This window comes from Clarias gariepinus, chromosome 18 (assembly GCF_024256425.1).
Source record: "Clarias gariepinus isolate MV-2021 ecotype Netherlands chromosome 18, CGAR_prim_01v2, whole genome shotgun sequence".
NCBI classification, from domain to species: domain Eukaryota; kingdom Metazoa; phylum Chordata; class Actinopteri; order Siluriformes; family Clariidae; genus Clarias; species Clarias gariepinus.
In genome coordinates this window covers 5148651-5171829 of record NC_071117.1, presented here as the reverse complement: position 1 = coordinate 5171829, position 23179 = coordinate 5148651, and the positions used below count along the sequence as shown (strand labels likewise).

The 23179-nt window shown below is 40.2% G+C and overlaps 2 protein-coding genes across 2 annotated transcripts in view; one reads left to right on the top strand and one right to left on the bottom strand.

Annotated features, from left to right (window-relative positions):
• LOC128506995 (sialoadhesin-like) overlaps nucleotides 1-6086 on the top strand; it is a 444701-nt gene extending 438615 nt beyond the window's left edge. Inside the window, exons 27-32 of the mRNA XM_053477610.1 lie at nucleotides 28-285; nucleotides 720-968; nucleotides 4812-4977; nucleotides 5499-5541; nucleotides 5651-5737; nucleotides 6063-6086. Coding sequence (XP_053333585.1) covers nucleotides 28-285; nucleotides 720-968; nucleotides 4812-4977; nucleotides 5499-5541; nucleotides 5651-5737; nucleotides 6063-6086 — 827 coding nt within the window. The remainder of the gene's footprint in view (nucleotides 1-27; nucleotides 286-719; nucleotides 969-4811; nucleotides 4978-5498; nucleotides 5542-5650; nucleotides 5738-6062) is intronic.
• Nucleotides 6087-17344: 11258 nt separating this feature from the next.
• LOC128506514 (myoglobin-like) lies at nucleotides 17345-19343 on the bottom strand. The gene is made up of 4 exons (XM_053477015.1): nucleotides 19269-19343; nucleotides 18310-18395; nucleotides 17671-17887; nucleotides 17345-17582 (listed from the first exon to the last, which is right to left on the bottom strand). Exons 2-4 carry the CDS (start codon nucleotides 18390-18392, stop codon nucleotides 17442-17444), a joined length of 441 nt encoding a protein of 146 aa, XP_053332990.1. The 5' UTR covers nucleotides 18393-18395; nucleotides 19269-19343; the 3' UTR covers nucleotides 17345-17441.
• Nucleotides 19344-23179: the final 3836 nt, after the last annotated feature.

Here is a 23179-nt window from a genome sequence, read left to right as displayed (position 1 = left end):
ATAGTGTAACAGTCCTGTCCTCTTTAGACCACCCAAAAAATGTCTCAGTGTCCATCAGTCCCTCTGGTGAGATAGTGGAGGGCAGTTCAGTGACTCTGACTTGCAGCGGTGATGCCAACCCACCTGTGGAGAACTACACCTGGTTTAAGGATATGACATCAATAGGAAAAGGAAGGACCTACACCATCTCTAAGATCAGCTCTGAGGACAGTGGAGAGTACAAGTGCAAGTGCAGTAATGAAGTTGGATCTCAGGAGTCCAGCAGTGTAACTCTGAATGTTCTTTGTAAGTTAGTGATGAAGCTCACAAATTTAATAACAGATAAAAGTTTAAAGACTTTCTTTATAGTGTAACATTCCTGTCCTCTTTAGATCGCCCAAAGAATGTCTCTGTGTCCATCAGTTTCTCTGGTGTGATAGTGGAGGACAGTTCAGTGACTCTGACCTGCAGCAGTAATGCTAACCCACCTGTGGGTACATACACCTGGTTTAGGGGGAGGAAATCAATAGGAAAAAGAAAGACCTACACCATCTCCAACATCAGCTCTGAGGACAGTGGAGAGTACAAGTGCAAGTGCAGTAATAAAGTCGGACATCAGGACTCCAGCAGTGTAACTCTGAATGTTCTGTGTAAGTTATGAATGAAGATCATCTCACAGCCAGTAAGAGATAAATCTATTATAGATTTACTTTAAAGTATAACATTCCTGTCCTCTTTAGATCGCCCAAAGAATGTCTCAGTGTCCATCAGCTCCTCTGGTGAGATAGTGGAGGGCATTTCAGTGACTCTGACCTGCAGCAGTGATGCTAACCCACCTGTGGAGATCTACACCTGGTTTAAGGTGAATGAATCCTCAGCTGTAGGATCTGGACAGAGTTACAGAGCTCTACAGAGTGGACAGTACTACTGCGAGGCTCAGAATAAACACGGCTCTGAGAGATCAGCTGCAGTGTCCGTCACTTTAAATGGTGAGAGTGATGATGATTTAGTTCTGTTTGATTACTGCTCTGCTAGATATCACCCATATTGGAGGAACTTCTAAATAATATCTGTGTGTGTGTGCTAGGAAGCGGTTCCGTTATTTCTTATGTAGCTGTTGGAGTTGGATGTTTTAGTCTTTTAGCTCTTCTCTCTTCTCTCTTCTGGCTGAGGTAAGAATATTTGAGCAGTTTGACTTTTCAGTTTTGAGAAATAATTGTTTTGGTTATATCAGTGTAGATTTATTTTATAAGCAAGAATCTGTACTGAAATCTTTCATAATTTTTGCACCAAAGATAAATAAAGCTTACCTTTATGGTATGTTTTTATGGTAATTTAAGTATGCACTTTAGTATCACTTACATGTTAATTGAGTTTTAATGAGAGAAAAAAAAAAAAAACATTACAGCGAAATGTTTGCATGGCTAAAAATACTTAATGATAATAATAATAATAATAATAATAATAACAAATGTGCATGCTAATTCAAATATAATTAAATTCACCAAAAAAAAAACAATAAAAAGTTAAAATGTTCTTAATCATTTAACAAATGACTTATTTTTCTAAAATTATTTATTCTGTTTAGATTTTGTCCATTTTTGTCCTACATATCAATTTATTTACTCATCTACGTATTTAATAGTTAACCTATTTATTTTTTTCCATATTTATTCATTTCCAAATACATTTATTACTGCATTGATTCATTACACCTTAATTTCACATTTATTCCACACATCATGACATATTTAAGCCACACGTGATTGTTTAACTATAGGAAAAAGAAAAAAAAAAAAAAGAGCAGCTCTAAGAGCAGAAGCCGACTCCGATCGTTCACTTTAAAGAGCAGCTCTAAGAGCAGTATCGTTGGCCACAGACACATCACTAATTCAAATGTAACGTTTTGTTATAGATGATCTTGTGTATCAGAGAGTAATAATATTGTAGCGTTTTTCACCGCTAAGAAGAAACTTGGAGAGACAAGTGAGCTTCCTTACTGCCCAATGCAAATGGCTGGGAGTAATTTATTCAGCACAGCACGAAATAGCATAAATAGCACATTCAACAGGTCACACACGAATCGACAATCAATAGAACACACATCTAACGAACACACATCTAACCCACACACACACACAACCTGGCCGAAGCCACTAACCCCAAACACCTTTCCCCAACAGGGTGAACACACAACAACCCCTCCGGCAAAGCATGATGGTTGCTAGTCGAAACCCCGCCCAAGCCACACTGCCCCCACCCGGGCTGCGGTCATGATGGCGAACTCAGTCTTGGAGGTGTGACGGTGGTCGGCGCTGGCGTTGTGAACGCCGGAGTCTTTTTGCGGGGGAAGGAGGGCCAAACCCTCTCCCTGAAGCGGACCGGCCTCCACAGAGTTCGAGGTTTCGCTGGCGTTGTGCTGATAGGGAGCGAGACGGTCCCAGTGGAACACGACGACTCGCGACCGCCCCGTCAACCGCACCCGGTAGACTACATCGGAGAGCTGGGTAATTAACATGCAGGGGCCCACCCAGTGAGACATAAGCTTGAGCGAGAGCTCCCTTTTCCTTCCGGGGGAATACACCCAAACCTGCTCCCCAGTAGCAAAGTCTCGCCCCCGGCTGTGAGTATCATACACACGGCGCTGCTTAACACCGGCGTCCGCCAAGTGTTTAGGCACCAACTCGTGGACACGGAACAGTTTGTCTTTTAGGGAACAAAAATAATCCAACCCAGGCTTCGTGGGCAAATCCTATTGTGAAGGTGGCCCGAACACAAGGTCCAAGGGAGTGCGCAACTCGCGGCCGAATATTAACGCAGCTGGCGTCAGCTGTAAGGACTCCTGTACTGCTGTGCGATATGCCCAAAGTACGAGAGGCAAATGTTCGTCCCAATCCTTCTGCCGGTCGCTGGTAAGCACGGTGAGTTGGGTGGTAAGCGTCCGATTGAAACGTTTCCATGAGGCCGTCACTTTGCGGATGAAGGGGCATAGTGCGGGTCTCTTTCACCCGGAGGCGCTCGCACACCGCCGCAAACACCTCCGCCTCGAAGTTACGCCCCTGATCGCTGTGTAACTGCTCCAGGGCGCCGAATCGGCTGAACACCTCATCCACCATCACTCGAGCCGTGGTGGAAGCGCTCTGGTCAAGAACAGCAAAAGCCTCCGGCCACTTGGTGAAATAGTCCATGGCCACCAGCACATACCGGTTCCGGCGATCGGAAATGGGAAACGGCTCGAGAATGTCCACGCCCATCCGCTCCATAGGTGCCCCCACCCGAAAATCCAGCAAGGGTGCTCACGAGCGCTGGGTAGGGCCCTTCTTTGCCGTGCAGACATCACATGTGTGAACAAAGAGTTCACTATCAGTATGACAGCCCGGCCAGTAGAAGCGAGCGCGCAACCGCCGCAGAGTTTTCGTTACTCCGAAGTGTCCTGCACCTGCATGCCCATGAACCATCCCTAACACGCGTTCCCGCAGAGTCCGCGGCACCAGCACCTGAAAATATTCGCCAGCACCGCACAGCCGTTCCCAGTGGCGGTAGAGTAAACCTTTCCGCACCGAAGTCGCAACCACCCACGCGCTCTTTCACTCACTCGCAGTACCGACAACGCTCTTTGCTGCACGGCCGGCGGGTTAAAGCATCGGCGTTAGCATGCAATTTTCCTGCTCGGTGCTGAACGGTAAAATTGTAGTCCTGCAACCGCTCGAGCCAGCGCAGTAACTGCCCCTCGGGCTCTTTAAAACTAAGCAGCCACACCAGCGAAGCGTGATCGGTCCGCAGCAGGAAGGATTGCCCGTATAAATACGGCGTGCACCCTGTCTCAGCGAAACGGCTGGTTCTTTCTCGTAAGCCCGTGCGGCGGGCTGGCGATCGTGGCAAAATCCTTCACAACCGGCAATAGTAAGAGGCTAACCCGAGGAAGGTGTGTAGCTGCGAAACATTTATCGATTCAGGCTAATTCTGTACCGCAGCAATTTTGGCTGGATCGGTGGCAATCCCTTGAGCACTAATTACATGTCCTAGAAAAACGGTCTTTTGCCGCAACAGCTGGCACTTTTTGGGATTGAGCCGCAAATTCGCCCGCCGGATAGCCAGAAATATCTCCCGTAGGTTAGCTAGCGTGACCTCAAACTTTTTGCCGTGCACCAGTAAATCGTCTAGGTAGACGACACAATGGTTGCGAGGAATATTTGCCAACACTTTCTTCATCAACCATTCAAACATAGCTGGAGCATTACACAGGCCGAACGGCATGTGCCGAAATTGCCATAGCCCTTGCCTGATCAAGAAAGCGGTTTTAGGTCGTTCTTCCGGGGCGAGCTCTACTTGCCAGTACCCGCTATGCAGATCCAACAAGCTAAATAATGTTGAGCCCGCAAAGTGTTCCAGCGCATCATCTATTCGCGGTAACGGATAAGAATCGTTGCACCTACTTGTATCCGCACTGTGCGACAGGCCGTATCTCCAGATAGCTCCCCGACATGGTGCAAATGTTTAAGGCTGGGTCCGGCAGTGTACAACCGCGCTCGCCTTGTTCCAATAATCCCCAGCGCAGCAGCGAAACTGTAGAGCCGGTGTCTACGAGCGCCCGTAGTAAAACGTTGTCCAGGCCACAGTTCACGTAGACCCCGCGCAATTTACTACACGTCCCGACCGGAAGTTAAATCTAGCAGTTGGGGAAACAAGGGCGGCTGTGGGAGGCGCGCGAGACATCTTATGTCCATGGCGAACGCCCCCAGTGGCTGGGAGGCGCGCCGCTCGAAGGTCGCCCGCGCCGAACCGGAAGTGGAGCGACTCCCACAGTTTCGCCCAGTCCTTTCGCTCATCAGCCCGGAGGTCTTCCAACGCCTGGAGCACATCGCCCTCCAGCGAGAGGGCCACCTGGATGGCTGTTTCTGAGGTCCAGTGCCGGAATCTTAAACGCGCCGCTCCGCTCCGGTTGCCGCTCTTTGCTCGCGCTGGCCCCGTCAGGGAGGGGTTTCCTCCCCCTCCACGGTTCTGCTACTCGGCGGCCTAACTGAATTCTGCGGATGTCCTCCAGGGTGCGCTCTAACCCGTTACTCTCCATTCCACTGACACCAAATGTAGCGCTTTTCACCGCTAAGAAGGAATTTGGAGAGACGAGTGAGCTTCCTTGCTGCACAATGAAAATGGCTGGGAGTAATTTATTCAGCACAGCACGACATAGCATGAATAGCACATTCAACAGGTCACACACGAATCGACAATCAATAGAACACACATCTAACGGACACACATCTAACCCACACACACACAACCTGTCAGAAGCCACTAACCCCAAACACCTTTCCCCAACAGGGTGAACACACAACAACCCCTCCCGCAAAGCATGATGGTTGCTAGTCGAGACCCCGCCCACGCCACAATATGACAAAATTAGTAAACGTTTTCAACTGCTCTTTATCACGTTTGTCCCTTTATTTTTGCTGATAAATTCATTACTAATTACTCTGAAGATGCTTACGATGGATAAATATTTGACTTTGTGTGCGCAGATGGAAGAGACAGAAGAAAAAGGCAGATGCAGGTGACTATCAGGTGAGTTATTACAGAAATGTTCATCAGGTGTGCTTTGTTCATAATAAACTCTTACAGTAAAGATCTTCAGCGGAATCCTACTCATGTTCTTCACCCCTCCTCTCTGCAGAACGCTGGGCCGAGTGATAAAGACGACACGTACGCAGCTCTCGACCCCACAGGCCGGACATCTGATGATGTGTATCACACACTTACAGTACGTGTTTACACAAGAATATTATTTTTTGTAAAAATTTGATGATTATTATCTAACTGAATCATAATTATATTGTAAATATACATTTAAAATACACAATTAAAATGAATTGTTTCATATTTTTTTCTTTATTTTTTAGCTTTGGAGTTAGACACTATATTTAGGAGAATTTTGATATGAAATATGTTAAAACAGGCTTGTATTTATTAAGCATCTCGAAATCAATCAAAGTAATCACGCTCAAAGATCATTAAGGACTGAAAATATTCCTACCTCTGAGTGGGACATAAAAGTTCTTTATGAATTTTCTTACTCTTACTTTCAGCAAGGAGTAGGACTGCGACATTAAGAGCCATACAGTAAGCTGCATGTTATATTGGGTGTTGTAATTTTTAGAGGTTTTTGGTAGTTTAAACGGTGGAAAAGCAAAATGGTGAAATTAGAAGCAGTTGTGTGGAAGCTTCATACACACAGACAAAACTTATAGATGTGTGACTCGGTGTATGACATCATCCTAATCACAACTGTTTAAAGCCCCTATATTAGATCTGTAATAATCTGATCAACATGATTTAGAACAGAATGTGAGACTGGAGAGAGGATGAGAGCATTTATTGTGGAGGAGGAAGTAACATGTAAAGAAATAATTAAAGAGGTTCTATTATGCTTTTTCAAATATTTTCTTTCATGCAGTGTGTCATGTAGCTGAATGTGAACATGAACTATCTGCATTATCTGTGACGCTGACAGTGCACGATAAATGGAGTTTTTGTCTATAAAAAAAAAGAATCAGCTCACATTCGCCTAAACGAGTTGTTAGCAAATCAATGTTTAGTCTTTTACGGATCGACGTCACTCCGTAACATATTTGCATAATGTCTGCCCACGTTCTACATCGCGAACACTGTGCCCACCCACATTCTACATCACAAACAACTAGTTTCGTTTTCCGACACATGCTGTAGCGGTAGACCAATCATAAATCACCGCGCCATCTGACCAATCACAGCAGTGAGGGCTCACGGAAAGGAGGGGTTAAGACAGACTGAATCTTCAAACAGCTTCACACGAGTCGTTTACGAATCATTTAGAAATGGGGTAAAATTAAGTCTATTTTTGGAGAAAACGTTTTTTGACCTTGCATACAAATAAACCTGTTTTAAGAGACTCATTAAGCAATATCAGCAACCTTTAAAATGGCATAATTGGACCTCTTTAAAGAAAATTCTGCCCTACTCTTACCTCTAAAGATAATAAGTGAGTGGAGGCGATTTGTGAAAGCGTCAGTGCCACCTGTCAGTTTGCTGCCTGAGGAGTGTTAAACACAGTGATACGCCGTGTTAATGACGTGATTAAGTGTTGCATTTAACAGAGATCTCACAAAACTGTTGCTTAAGCTCATTTTGTATATCATAAATCATTTAATATAAATATATAAAGTGTTAAAATAAATATCGTTATTTTATTGTGTGTGCCCCCAATAGATGATGACCATGACATGAATACAGTTTATTCTCGTTGATTTTTCGCTGATTTCTCGTTGTTGGGGAAATGTATGATGAGTTTAATTTAATATTTCCGAAACTGTCGACTGTGGCACTGTTTTAAAGCTGCATCTTTACTGTTAGTAAAAAAAAAAGAAAAATGCTGTTTGCTGACAACATACGACATGTTCGTTAACTAACCAGTTACATATCGCACATAATGTTTATAAATAAATAAAATTATTACATTTTTGTCCAAGCATATCTTTTATGTGCTCCTTGTCACTAAAACATCTCTCCTCCACCCACGTCTCTGCCTGACGACCAGGTTATCACTACTCCTAACTTTTTAGGACATCTCCAGAGCTTTCCTTTATTTTGGTGTAGATGGGACTGATTTCCTATTTTGAGAACTTTGATTAATATCTTTTACTCCTACTCCTGAAAATAGGACAAAAAATGGTGTTATTCTGTAAATGATGCTCAGTAAATACAGGCACTGATCTCTTCCTCATGGTTCTGATATTAATGTGTTAAATCTTTCTTGCTACTACCTTCCTGTCTCCTTTTGGATCTGCTCCTAAGGTGCTAACTTTCCCACACTTTCTCTCTCTTCTCCTCTCTTGAGCTGACACCTCCTGGTTAACCCCTGGATGAATATCTGTCCAACTTCCATCCTTTGTCCTTTAAGATTTCATGTTAAAAATGGTTAAGATAAATAAATAGATACTTTATTCATCCCCGTGGGGAAATTATACATGATATACACGACATCAGCTGCTTGTTAAGCATATAAATATTCTGTCTTTTGCTATTTTGCTATTAATGAATAATTTCTATTAATTAATGAATGAAGATATTTTTAAATACTAAAAATCTTAGTAAAGCACAGCGGACAGACCTAGTGACTCATTCAACTACGAAACCTTTATTTTACAGACACCTTTAAGAAGGCATGGCATTTTTCTTTTTTCTTTCACAGTTTTCTCATCCCAGTCCTCCTCCTGACATGCTCTCATCCTCTGACTGCTAGAATGAAGAGTGAGTTTTAACTATTAAACTCAGAAATGTTATTAGACTCATGTAACAGTATTTCTCTAAATTTGTAGCTCTATAACTGTAACTCCAACAGTAATTTTATATTTATTTCCTAATCAGTAATATTTGTAAAAATAAAACAGACAGCGTGATGATGGTTAATTTAATAAATGTTCTGCTTTAACACACATTTCTGATGTTACTGTGTGTTTTCTTTTAGACTTTTAAATGAGAGCTAAAACAGTTGATAAATAGAGAGAGATCCTCACTGAAGTGGAGAAACTGAATCGTTTCTTTACACCAGAAACATCAGCAAATTACAGACATGTAAAGGTCAATATCACTGTATGATTCCTTTTGACCTCCTGTACATAAATAACTCATTTTCTAATTTTTTTCTTTTTTTTATGTATAAGAGGATGCATGCTATTTCACTGTGTCCCATACACTGCTCATTTAGTTTCAGTGTAAGTAAAACAAATTTAAATGGCAGTGGTACCTCAGCATACAAACCTCCGACCTTAATATTGTGTTTCATCTTAAAAATGTAAATTTGAAAATTTTTGCATGTTTGGCATCTGAGCAACCAAACCGAGCTGAACCGAACATCAGCTAATGTTTGGGAGTCGTTCAAAACATGGTTACATCAGTGCAAATATAAGCAAGGCAAGTTTCCTTTTTTTGTTGCTTTTTTGTGTTTGTTTTGTTTCTTGTACAAGATTTAGTGAATACACAGAACCATGGGTCCCTAGAATGTTAGCAAAGATAGTAGCAACAAGAAAAAAGAAAAATAGTAGCAACTCTCAGGTTTAATGAGGTTACATGTTTTTTTTTTCTAAATGTTCCAATTGTTTTTATATGCAAAAAATATAATCATACTGCTGGTAATTAGTAATCTGCATTTATATTATTTCAGAAAATTTACCTTAAGAACTCGCCTCTGGAACAGATTAAATTTACATTATAAAGTACCACTGTAAAGTTTTTACAATATTATTTTGTTACCAAAGATTTTATGCACCTGAATATTTGTAAACAATAAATAAATAAATAAATAAATAAATAAATAAATACCAGTAAAGTTTGTGTGTCCCCTAAATTATTTTTTGCACCCTGTCCTATTGGGGAATCTCTAGTCTCTCATCATATCACTACAACAGGTTTTTGTCTCTCTCCTAAATAGTGGAAAATTCTCCTGCTCAGGTGAATGAGTAGTGGATTTAGCTATTGACAAATTCTTCCTTATAACTTTGCTTTCTCTGTCCAAGCTTAACATGTCCATACTGTCAGAATAAAAACATGTGATTAAAAAAGTAATTAGACCTTCTTTAATATTGGAATAATATTCAATTCAATTCAATTTTATTTATATAGCGCTTTTAACAATGGTCATTGTCTCAAAGCAGCTTCACAAAAATTAAAGAATTTTTTGATTTTTTTTTTAGAAAAGAAAATAAAAGAAAATATTTGGAAGTGTGTATGTGTGAGAAAAATATGTCTAGATAATAATTAGATGAATGAATGATGAATGAAATGTCTCTGATGAGCAAGCCAAGGGTGACGGCTACGGTGGCAAGGAAAAACTCCCTGAGATGGCAATAGGAAGAAACCTGGAGAGGAACCAGACTCAACAGGGAACCCATCCTCATCTGGGTGATAACTGATAGAAATAACAGCATGTGTGTTGTGCAAGTGAAAGTTCAATATAACAGAAGTTGTGTAGATTAACATGAAGTCCAGTTTAGCACAGGGAGTCAGTAGGTGCAGAGGGCAAATGAGGTCTGGGTCACTGGAAGCACAGGAGCAGGATGTGTAGCTCCAGCCATCATAAAGCAGAATCCAGCTGGAGCTGGTCTTTCTCTGGATGCCTCAGAAACCTCGCAGGGTTGGCCTTTGTCTACTGAAGCTGGTACAATCTCCAGATGCCTCGGGATGGGTAGAAAAATACAGAAAAGATGGAGAGAATTAGCGTAGTTGCCATTCAGGATGGGTGTACTGGAGTATAAGGTTATGGGATGAGTTACACGTAGGCCTATGCCAGATGAAAGAGATATGTCTTGAGTCTACTTTTAAATTGGGAAACCGTGTCTGCTCCCCGAAAACTGTCTGGAAGGCTATTCCAAAGCTTTGGAGCTAAATATGAAAATGCCCTGCCCCCTTTTGTAGATTTTAAAATTCTGGGAATTACCAGAAGTCCGGAGTTTTGTGATCTTAAGGAGCGTGGTGGATTATAGCGTTTCAGAAGACTGGTTAGGTATGTGGGAGCTAAACCATTTAAAGCCTTGTATGTAAGTAGTACTATTTTGTAATTAATTCTAAATTGAACAGGTAGCCAGTGCAGGGATGATAATATTGGTGTTATATGATCATATTTTCTGGATCTGGTGAGAACCCTGGCGGCTGCATTTTGGATTAACTGTAGCTTGTTTATTGAGGATGCAGGACAACCACCTAGTAATGCCTAGTAATATCAGTTTAACTGTACCAAATTCTCATCACCTACCAGACCATTATTTAGCTAGTCACAGTTTGGAGGAAAAGAAAGAAAATGTATACAAAACCATTCAAATCAGTATTCCTTATATTACATACCAAAATTAAACATTCAATACGTTAGCACTGTACCATGTGTAAGGGCCACAAATCTATTATCGCTCCTTGCTCACTTCGTAGGCTCCCTAGATAGACGGCACCCCCTTCTGCAGGTATGCAAAGGGATGGAGCCGCCTATTCGGGCCGGCTGGCGATAATTAACATTAAAAGGATCTCGGGCTCCACATTATAAAAGCAAGGCGCAGAGTTTAGGCCGGGGTCCAGGAAGAACGGGTCAAACCCGTTACAGTAAACTGCACCAGAACCATTAAATCAGATTCTCTCTCCTGTAGCACTCCACTTACAATGCACGTTCATTTATAGTCACCTAAATCTCTTTTTGTTTATTGACAAAACTAATTCAACAACATACATGTAACGAGGAGAAATAATCAGTGGATTAACAGGTGACAGGTCCTCCCTCTTTGGAACACACAAAGCATACTATACCAATGTATTTATAAGTGTTACGATGTACATCAATTAAGTCAAATTACACATGAAATTATCCATTTCCATCTTGACCAACACAAATGATACTGGTATCACATCTGGTATTCATCCACCAATAAATATGCATTTTATACAAGCAGCATTGTCATACCAGAGTCATTTATGGGAAGAACCAAATAGTACATGTGTAACAGAGTGTAAAAAAGGTTAAATTAAACAGCGCCATCTGTTGGACCACGATGGTATTTGATGTGTGGAATAAGGACTGCCCACAGCAGAGCTGATGAGACACTCTGTGGGTGAGTACACCTTTAAAACTATTAGAGGAATAGCTCTATATAAATATAAAAGGTTATTAAAAACTCATAAATAGCCATTTTTTGTCGATTTATTCCTTTGTGAACTTGTTGGGTGAATGTTATTACTTATTTGGCATCGAATGTTATTTTATACTTAATTACTTTGACTTATAAATTTGTTCTGTAAGTACTTCATTGGCAATGTTTATTGTAAATGTTAATTTAATAAATAAATTCCACTATACAAACACAAAGCTAAAAAATTACATTTGATAAAGAATTTAAAATAAGAATACCATTTTAAATAAAAAAGCAGAGCTGATGAGACACGCTGTCGAGCTGATTCATTTCTCATGCAACAAAATCTTTATTTCCACATTATATCATCATTGTGCAGAAGCCGCCCAGGCAAGACGTCACACACGCACTTATGAGCCTCGCACACAGGTAGACTGAACCCCAGCAAAATGTAGGAGAGCTGTGTTTTAACTGGTTGGGAGTAGTGAGGATGCAGCTTTGAAACAGTGATAATCTGGGAGCTGAAAAAGTAAATGAAACTTTGCTTCTACAGTGCCACAGTTCATCTGCAGATTCATACATTTCCCCAATATGCAGTGTGTTAATACAGTGGAACCTTGGATTACGAGCATAATTCAGTCCGCAAGGCTCGTATTCCAAAACACTTGGAAATCAAAGAAAAATTTTCCATAAATAATGAAAAGGCGAGAAAGAGAGAGAGTGTGTGTAAACCGGCACAGTGTCAAATTACGCGCGCACATACATGATGCACATACATAACGACAGAGAGGGAGAGAATGGATTTTTAACCTCCAATGAGAAAAATATGTTTTACACACACGTAGGCACAATGTTATAGTAAACAGTACACGGATATGTGCACGGATGTTGATCATACCAGTAAGAGACGAGCACTAAGACCCAGCAGGGGGAACGATTACCCACAATTCCGCAGCGCAAGAGAAAGAAAAAACATTGGCTCATTTGTGATCACATGACACTCAGCATCAAAACAAGAACCGCATGCTTGATATATGATACATGGGACTTGTAAACCAAGACTTGTTCATTTTCCAAGTCAAAATTTATTAAAAATCGTCTTGAAGAACACTCGCATGTTACTCATAAACGAGGTTTTACTGTATATACATATAATATTATTTAAAATCATATATTAAATATAATTGGAAATAAAAGCAAAAAGAAGTCATCTGTAGAGTCGCTTCACTTTATCCTATATTGGAAACTCTACAACATATTATGAATGTAATTGTTTGTTTAAACATGCACTCAATTTAAATATGGTGGCTATAAAAAAGGGATGTTTTATTTACTGTTAATTATGTAAGTGACCAGGTGGATCTGATGTTATATGCTAAGCTCGGGGTTAAGGATACTGTTTTATTTATTTATTTCTTATTTTCCTTTTTTTCTTTTTTTTTGGAGCTGTAGTCAAACATATGATAAGGTACTGATTGTCAGCCAGTGATCCTGGGATCGACACCTAATTCACTGTGATTCTAATATCTCAATAGAGCTGCTCTAACCAGTCAGAGCTGATCATGTACATGCTTGTTACAGTACATCTTGCCTCATTCCAAATAAACTGATAAAACTTCTCTTTCCTCTGTTTTAGTCGGAAGTCACGGAGGTGAATTCAGATGTGTACAGTATAAGTTACAGTAGCCATAGTTACATAAGTTTCAGTAGGATTTGGCTGTAGACACCCAATTTGTCAGTAGACGTGTGTTTTTCACTTGGATATGAGTGAATTTCTATAAACCTTAAATATGTTGGGTCAGGTTTGTTGATTTGGTGGTCTGAGGGTCTGGGTTTGATCCCTGCTGTTGGTGGTTTGCCTTACCCCACACTACACAGCCATGGCATGCAGTGCCAAATCCAAGTCTCGTTAGAAAAAGTCGAGGGTTTTGTCCTCAGGAAGAGCTTCTGGCTTAAAACCTGTACTCGGATGTTCCGTGGTGACCCCTTGCCGAGACCAGCCCAAAGAATGTTCAGGTTGACCTAGCTTGCTTCAGTAGAGATCCCATTTGTCAGTGCACATGTATGTAGTGGTCCTTAATTGTTTAATGGGATATGATCACGGGGATCAAGTCCTACAAGTCTATCTAAGCCTCCAATAACTACCTGGACTCCAAATTAACATCAATTAAGATCAACTGTTACGCCTGCCAACTAACACACAGTATGAATGCAGATCAATTTCTGCTTTCTGTTTCACCCAGATAAGGATGGGTTGCCTGTTGAGTCCGGTTCTTCTCAAGGTTTCCTCCTATTGCCTTCTCAGGGAGTTTTTTCTTGCCACTGTCATTCTCAGCTTGCTCATCAGTGCACTCTTTATTCTTTTGGTATTTATTATTATTATTATTATTATTATTATTTTTTTTATAAAGGTAATGAAGGGCATTTTTACAGCTTCATTACCTGTAGGGGGCAGTCGTGTTTTAATCTAAAGTATTGTGTTTCTACTGAAGCCGAAAATGCGCACACATGCTTCACAACCGGTTGAACAAAGAGATGCTCCCATAGCGTTTTCACCCAGCATCGAGTGTAGCTTTTGAAAGGGAACACAAAATGAGGTGCGTCTATCACCCCAATACAATTACATCCCTATCCCAAAAATGTCTGAAGTGAAATAAACAGTCATTACCCTGCCTTGTGCCCTAAGTCTCCTGTAGGCTTCAGGCCCCACATGCCCCTGAATACAGGAAAAAGTGGTATAGAAGATGAGGGAGTAAGTAACTAGCCACATCTGTTCAGATACATTATCGATCATCACTACAAAATAAACAGATAAATCTTGTCTCGTTCTATGTGAGCTGATCAAACTTTAAATCAAACTACTGTAAAAAAAAAAAAAAAAATCTCCACATTTTGGTCCACATAAGTGATTTTTATAATCACATGACAGTAAGTATAGATAATGGACAACGTTTTGCTTTCAGACCTTACAGAACTGTTCAGTCTTGAAAATTAATTTAGCAAGTATTAGCAAGTATTAATAGTTTAATTTCAATTCGCATCAAAATTTCCAAGCAATGAGGTAGGCTGTTTATACATAAATATTACTGTATTTTTTTATATTTTAATGTATTTATTCATATTTTCATATGTTAATATCATGAACATATAAATGCTTGTACTGTAATGCATTAGAAAAGACAAAATTAGATTAAAGTAATACCGATAGATTGCATATGTTAAAAGTAAATGAATTTCAAACATTGTGTGTGTATGTACAGTATGTGTGTTGTTTAATTTCCTCAATTGTTAAGACACTGAGCTTATTTATTCATACACAGGACTGATGTGTTAAGATGCCCCATACACAGCATTCCTAGTTTTTATCTTGATGCAGGCATGATCCTGCTGATGCAGTAACACAACAATAATAATAAAAAAGAACCTTGCAAACCACAGAACCCAAAGTATTGGCTGCAAAAATGATTAATTGAGTTTTTGAGTTGAAGCAGGCTTGCTAGGAAAATTTGTAACTTTTTGGTATTAGTAAAGCAGCAATTATCAATAATTACTGTTGTTTTTGCTGGTCGTGCATACTTTAATATTTGCTCAACTTCAGTGTATATATACAAGCAAGCATGCTTTAACATCAAAAACTCAATAAATCATATGTAAGTGTGTTAAGGTAGGAAAAAGTCTTTTTAAGGTCAAATAAACCACATAATATATATTTACCAATGTGTATATATATATAGCTAGCACTTTCCTTCGAGTGTGTTACTCCGCCCCTAATGGTGCGTGAGCAAGCAGTTCGAAAAGTCGGCTGACGTCACGCGGTTCGAAGGAAACACGTGATAGTCTTCGGCCCTCCCGGCTGAGTGGTAGTAGTATCCTTAATGTGGGAGCTCCCTAGTGACGGGGAGGAATTGGACACGACTAAATTAGGGGGGAAAATTGAAAAAATCCAAAAAAATAAAATAAAATTTCATATATATATATATCCTGAAGGTTGTGCCATGTATCAGGATGATACACACAGCAAGACTAATGACAGTTTTGATGAACATGAAAGTGAATTTAAGCATCTTCCATGGCCTGCACAGTCACCAGATCTAAATATTATTGAGCCACTTTGGGGTGTTTTAGAGGAACAAGTCAGGAAACGCTTTACTCCACCAGCATTACATTGTGACCTGGCCGCTATTCTGCAAGAAAAATGGCTCAAAATCCCTCTGGTCACTATGCAGGACTTGTATCTGTCATTCCCAAGACTAACTGAAGCTGTATTGGCCGCAAAAGGAGGCCCTACACCATACTAATGAATTGTGTGGTCTAAAACCAGACATTTCAGTTTTATTGTCCAACCCCCAGTGTATGTGTGTGTATATATATATGTATATATATATATATAATTATGAAAAATTAATGTAATGGAGGAGGGTTACTTTGGTATGTGTGCTACCAGGGAAAATTTATTAAAATGTAAAAGGCATAAAAATGCACTATATTCTTTATATACTGTATATACTACTGTATATAACACTTTAAAAAAAAAAAAGCATGGTGGGACCTGAAATATTAAGGGACACACCCCATCTCACCACTAGCAGGTAGACAGACAGCACAAACAAGGCAAAAATAAACTCAATACCCAAAATCTAAATGCACATAATATAACATGTTGACTTGGTACATGATATAATCAACTACAAATTCAGCAATTTATCCTCTAATGCCTTTCTCTGGCCATTACAGTTTGGCACTTGGCAAAGTTGCTCAAATCCAGCTGCTTACCCATCTTCCACTACCTGTGTCTCGTGAACGGTCAATGGAAGGAAGTTTAGGCATTCAGGTGAGAGCAGTTCCTTTAACTCCTACAAATTAAACATTTACCACTTCAACCAGCACCACAGTATCTATCCGGTGGTGAGCCTTAAATAACTGATAAACTCCAAGTATATGTTTTTAATTACTGAATGTCTTCCATATCTACTGTACTCACTTCAATCTTATTGACATTCCACAGGTCAGACCAGGGGTGTCAAACTAGATCTAGAAAGGACCAGTGGATACAGGCTTATCTGAGGTTCAGGTTTGAGATTCTAGTGAGCTCTCCAGTTACAAGTTTATGTTAGCAAGTGAAAAAAATATCGATGTCAAAAAGTGGTGAAATTGAATAATCATCTTGCCCAAGAAATGTGCCACACTGCATGGCTGCCAATGTGATATGGATGCAACCAGGGCCAAGAGGGATTGCAGTTTCTCATGTGCAGAAAATTATTCTGGATTGCAATAATTTAGAAGGAAGGCGTGTTTTTTGAACTTATTTCCCCATTCAAAGTGTTTCTGCCTCTTTGACCATGTTTAATTAGTTACACTTTAGAACATGTAATGGATGTAGCAAGTCTTTAGGAGGTAGAGGAACTCAATCATACCAAGTAACTGCCTCATGAAGGAGGTTAAACAAATACTCTTGGTGTTGGCTTATTGTGCATTTTACTTGACCGCCCCCCAAATTACCACTTAAGTATTTATCCCCCCCCCTCCCAATCCAACAGTACTGTACTTCCAGTGCTTCATTTGCTTGGCTCAAAACCCTTGCCAGAAATTAAACAATTAGTGATTGGTGTTCTGTAATGCTGTAAATTGTCAGTTCAAAAGTACAAGTCAAATAAGAACTGCTTTAATGAAGCTTATAAACATTAACATTTAAGTGCTTATAATGCAGTCAACACAAAACTTGCAGGAATAGGAAGCATTACAATTGCACACTACTTCCACTGGCAACACATTTGTTAATTCTGTCCCAGCAATGTTACAGACTTGAGGGACAAGTGCTATCTAGCCAGAAAATCCAAGCTCCTTGTAGACACAGTCGATCTCATTGACAACGGTGCCCATAACTCTCCTGAAAGCATCCTGGGCAGCAGCATCCCACACATTTTTCTCCCCAAACAACTTAACGATGACCTCCGTGATCAGCTAATGGAAAGATCAATTGAGGGTATTAGGCACAGCCGTAGTAGTATTAGTGTATTGACTCAAACCTGTAAATGTAAAACCATGTTACCTTGAAGTTGTTAAGGGGAATCTTGTGTTTGTTGGCATGGGTTGTAGCCAGTGGCTTAATGATGTCACTGGAGCCTTTTGCCTTGAGGATCTCACCCAGTTTTGTCAGAACAGTTTTGCCATGGTCTGCAACAGCAGTGTTGCCAGCCAGTTCACCACATGGGATCCCCACAAACTTGGGGAAGAGTTTCTGGGTGTCAGGGTGCTCTGTGAACAGACTAGCCACACAATGCATGTAAAGAATTATTTGACGGTATTAAATTTGGGCCTGCAAGTTAGCAGCTAGTAATACATCAGAGAGAAAGCTGGATTGAGAAATACCCATAAGGAAACAAAGGTAAAATTAAGATGGCAGTCTAGGGTCTCCCAAAGTGTTGGCTCCTTTTAAGACCAGTGAGAGGAGAGGAAAGGAAAACCATTGTCCATGTCAAACCTTCCCCAATTATATTAGGGCAAATGGAAACAAAGCAGTCTGCAGAGCTACAGCCCAGAAACATTTATTTACAGCTGACTGATGAATGTAACTGCCCCGGCTAAGGTTAAGGCGAGGGTCTCCATTAATAGTCTTCACTAAAAAATAAGTCTTGGATATTTCTTGTGCCATGATGCTCAGCATACTAGAAAGTGGTTTGGTACTAACCGGGTGAGAACTTCTCCTCCATAGCTAGCAAGGTTGCTCTCCACTTTCCCCCAGCTGGCCAGAATCAACTCACAGTCAGACATGGTCTACAGAAAAAGCACAGCATGAAGTCAGTAAGTTAAATTAATAGTGCACATATACATAGCACTTTTTTATTCAAATGATTAAAAGGATAGTTTGGCATTTTGAAAACATTAAGCCAGTATTTGTGACAAAAGAATCTGGGTCTCACTTGGCAGACACTCTGTACAAGAGTCACTTAAGTGCTTCATTAGATACAGCACAAAACTGGTTCACTGAGATACTAACTAGAAGTACCAGGCAAACACCTGGCAAGTTGCAAAAATATCCTTTTACAGGAGACTGTCAGTTCCACTGCCCACCAGTGCTTGAGTGTGAGAACAGTGGAAGGTAGAGAAAAGCTTCCAAGAGATCTGCCTCTGCTTTGTGAAAAAGAATCTTGGTATGGTGAGACCACATTCTACAAGAGTTTTTTTGGTTCAAAGTCATATCTACAAACTATCTGTAGCACCAAATGCCGCAGACTATGCTTTTAACCCACTACAGAAAAAAATAAAATGTTGCCAAGCCTTACCTCAATTCACACTTTAAGCAAGGCTTAAACTACTCTTGATTAAAAATCACCAAGTAATTAGTTAGTGGGCCTGAAGCTAGTTACTTCAGACCCACTTCAATCACACTACAAAATCAACACTAAAGAATTGGAATAGTACTGACCATATAAAACCAATTATGTTAAAAAATAAATAAAATTACTAAATTACAAAAATCTACCTCACCAGTTAAGAACAATCTAAGATAGAAAAACTTTAAAGCACACAGTCCTGTACAACTTACAAGTCATTATAATACATAAAAGCAAACACATGCTTATTAAACTAATTAAACCCATCAGATAAAAACCCAGAGCCATCCAAGCGATCATTTCAGACACTTACCAAGAGAGTGTTGTGGTTAACTGTGATGATAAAGTATTCTCTAGATTTGTCCTGCAGTGTCAGTGGTTCCTGACTTTGGCCTTTTATACTTTGGGCCCTATAACCATTTGTCCCCTCACCTGTCAGTCAAACATATTCACTTCTTGTCCAGACATCAACCGCCCCTTTCAATACTCATACCCATTCTCTCCCTTTTTTTTATCTTTTGCCCTACATTTTTATTAAATTTTTTAATTGAGTTGTACAGATTACACAGTAGGTCACATGAAATGTGGGAAAAGCTCTGCCAGCTCTAGCTCTGTTTCTTGTCTTTTTGACAGCAGCAACATCTGCAAACTTTTTTTTTTTTATTTGTTCCAGGCCAGCTATTGTTTTTTTTTTATTCCTTTGTGTTTAAGATCTTCAGGTGATCGCTCCTGCAGAAGTGACAGAGGGACAATCAGCCGTTCTGACCTGTAAAACCACCTGCAGTCTGACTGATCCAACATTCATCTGGTACAAAAACAGCCGTGATTTAACCACAAACACCATCAAGAGCAATGAAGTCCACCTGCAGTCGGTCAGCAGTGAGGATGCAGGCAGTTATAGCTGTGCTAAGTGCTAACAGTGTGTAAGAGGATATAAACATCTCCCCTCTCCTGATCACACACTCTAAGTCAGATATGACATTTATTTACCTTCTAATTATTTAGTATACAAAAGTGCTGTCACAAGGAATGGGTGCCAAATGTTCCTATCAAGAAGACAAAATTCTTATAAGATAGATGCTTGTGCTTGTGATAGTGTTGAAACCTCACCGTGCATCAATGTTTTGTGTTTAGCATGTGTAAAATACTGGTTAGAGTGCAAAATGTTTTATTAAAAATTATTCAAGTAAAATATCATTCTAACAAGTGTTGTAACAAAAAAAAAGTAGCTGTCAAAAATGAGTAAAAATGTAAACATTAAAATGTAGCGTAATTCTATATTACTTGTACTTGTATTAACAAGAGGGTGCGTTGCTGAAATCAAAAAGTAAAAAAAATATATAATTATTATTATTTAACAGATCTCTTGATGTTCCTTGGCTTGCATAAGACAAATTTAGTTTAGCGTTGGTAACTTGCAATGGTTGGTTTTATAACATTTTAGATGTGTCTGCATACAATGCATTTGTGTTGTGGACCCACATTCCCCTAGCGTGGAACTCAACCAGAAAAAACGGAAAATGTTTCTTGAGGAGTTAGGAAGTTCCCTTGTCAAGGCACACATTAAGAGAAGGGGAACAGGTGCCCCAGGACCCAGCCGCGGCAGCCTTGGTCAAGCAGCTGCAGGGCTCACGTAGCACTCCTTCCACACCATCAGCAGCACAAAGATCATCAGTACCAGCATCCTCTTCGGCCAGCACTGCCTCAACATCAACCTACACAGCCACAGCCACAACCCCACTGAGGCCATCTGAAAGAGGTGTCAGGTCTGCCCTAGCAATAAAGACAGAAAGACTAACATACTCTGCTTTTAATGCAAAAAAATATATTTGCAAAGAACACACTAAAAGTGTCACTTTTTGCCACACATGCATCTAAATGCACATGCATGTTCCTGCACACAAAGATGTTTTTGAAAATAGTGCCTCATTTCTATTGGGTTGATTTGCTTGTTTGTTTGTTTGACCTTGCAAATCCACATTTTCAGATTCAAGATCCTGTTAACATAAGAGATAGTAACAGAAAGCTAACATAAGAGGAAAGTTAACCTTCTTGCTGTGTTTCTGTCAGTTTCCTGTCTAAAAAAGTGCAGTAAATTGTATCCATTTCTTATGAGGTTCAATGACTTTGTTTGCAAATTGCATTTAAACAAAAATATAATTGAAATATTTTTATAAACATTTGTGTGTTTTATGGAACTTTTATTACATTCATGGTATGCCCGGTCAAAAATGACCAGTCATTGGAAATGAATTGGTAAGACTACAATTAAAAAATACCAAAAAACTGTAGAAAACAGAGTTCAAGCATATTTTCACAGTCCATTCCTACACCTAAATACGCATGTGTCTTTAAGCAGACACACAAACATACAAACATACAAACACACACGCACACACACACACACACACACACACACCTTATGCCCCTTTTTGGCTACTATGGCAACCCACACAGGAACCTATTGACAACATAAATTTTACCACACCTGTTGTAAAAAAGAATTGCAACATTGTTTCATTCATACAACTTTCTTGCAGCTCTTTTATATATACGGTAGCTTTTTGAGGCCTTACTCAAGGTTAAGTTTTTGGCATCACTGGCCAAGAGATATACTGCATGCGAAGTTGTAGAATTATATTTGACAGAGACAGTGAAGAGGAGAAAAGAAACCAGGTTCCCTGTCAGGAGGGTTTAGAGGAGGAAAAGTCAGAGGTTGAGGATGACGTATAAACCAAGAAGGAAGACTGACAGTGATGAGGAAGAATACCCGGCTGAAGTTGTAGTCTTGTTTCTGTAAAAAAAAGTGGAACCAAACCCTAACCCGATATGCCATACTCTGAGTGGATGACATCAAGTCATGTTTTCAACTTTTCCTCATGGATTGCATTGTAACCGTTGTTATAAACATGACAAACCTGGAGGGGAGAAGGGTTTATGGAAAAACCTGGAAAGAGGTAGACCTGGTGAATATTGAAGCCTATGTGCATGTATTGATTTTGTGTGTTTACAGATCGTGCCACGAATCTGCATCCAGCTTATGACATGCGGACACTGATCAAGCAATTTTTTTTACACTACAATGTCTTTGCAGAACATTGTTTATGCTAGTGATACTTTCCTAAAACTGGAGTTTTCTGATCAGGAGTAGTTCTAAAAATATAAACATTTTCTTCACAAGAATAAATCACCTCCATAGACAAAAAACTGTAAAATATTCATGACAGTGACAGAGTACTGGATGCCGCCATTCAATTAGGTGGCCTAGCCTTAATTCGTGCCAACAGGAAAGCAGCTCTGTGCGGTAAGACTCGCGCCGGTGGCTTGTGTGTTTAAATCAACACAAAATGGTGCAAGAACTCTGTGGAATTCACAGTTTTCATTATTGGAGTGTACATTTCACCTACGGATCGTGCAACGGATCTGCATCCGGCTTATAAAATGCAAAAACTGGTCAGGCATTTTTTTTTTACATTTAAATGTCTTTGCTGACCTACAGTGCAGCGCATAGGATCACATCTGGTGAGATGCAGGGGGAGCCCGGCCAGGAAAAACTCCACAGAGCCCAGAACCTCCAAGTGTCAAACACTCCAGGTACAAGCAGAGTAGTCACACATATCAAGTGGCCTCCAGCAAAGCAGCACAAACTGTGGAACCAGTTCATGTAACAGCCAAGGGTGATCTGGAAGGACGACTCTTAAATCTGACCACAATCATCACAAGTTTCGCAACTGAAAGGTTTGGCATAGAGGAGCCCAAGTTGAGTAAACATACCTATACCAGGAACCGCAGGTCAGATAAGATCCATCAACTCTGAAAAGAGCTGTGAATTCTGACAAAGCAGTTCAGGAGAGCAGCTGAAGAAGAGAATCCATCTATCATTGAGCTTTGGCATACAGTATTATTAGGAAGAAGCTCATGATGCTGCGCAGAGCAGAATGGCATAGGAGACGTAGAGTTGAAAGAGCCAGGAAGCAAACCTCATTTGTAGCTGACCCCTTTGGCTACACAAAAGGCTGCTGGGAGAAACTGCAGCGGATGTTTGGATTGCCCTAAGGAAGCGGTAGATCACTTCCTGCACAACACCCTGCGTGATCCAGACAGAGAGCAAGATAGAAAGGCCACAGACAGCCCTCTTGAAGGTACCAGCACCACTAGTGGAGTTCAACACTTTAGAACCCACCTAGCAAGAAGTTCAAGAGGTGATAGCAGCCAGAGCGAGTT

Bases quoted from the DNA above. Each gene is read 5' to 3' on its own strand.
- LOC128506514 (XM_053477015.1), bottom strand. From the start codon at position 18,392: ATGTCTGACTGTGAGTTGATTCTGGCCAGCTGGGGGAAAGTGGAGAGC. The intron at 17,888-18,309 runs GTTAGTACCAAA...TTGTGTGGCTAG, and splicing joins GGAGGAGAAGTTCTCACCCG to TCTGTTCACAGAGCACCCTG. The intron at 17,583-17,670 runs GTAACATGGTTT...TCTTTCCATTAG, and splicing joins TTCCCCTTAACAACTTCAAG to CTGATCACGGAGGTCATCGT.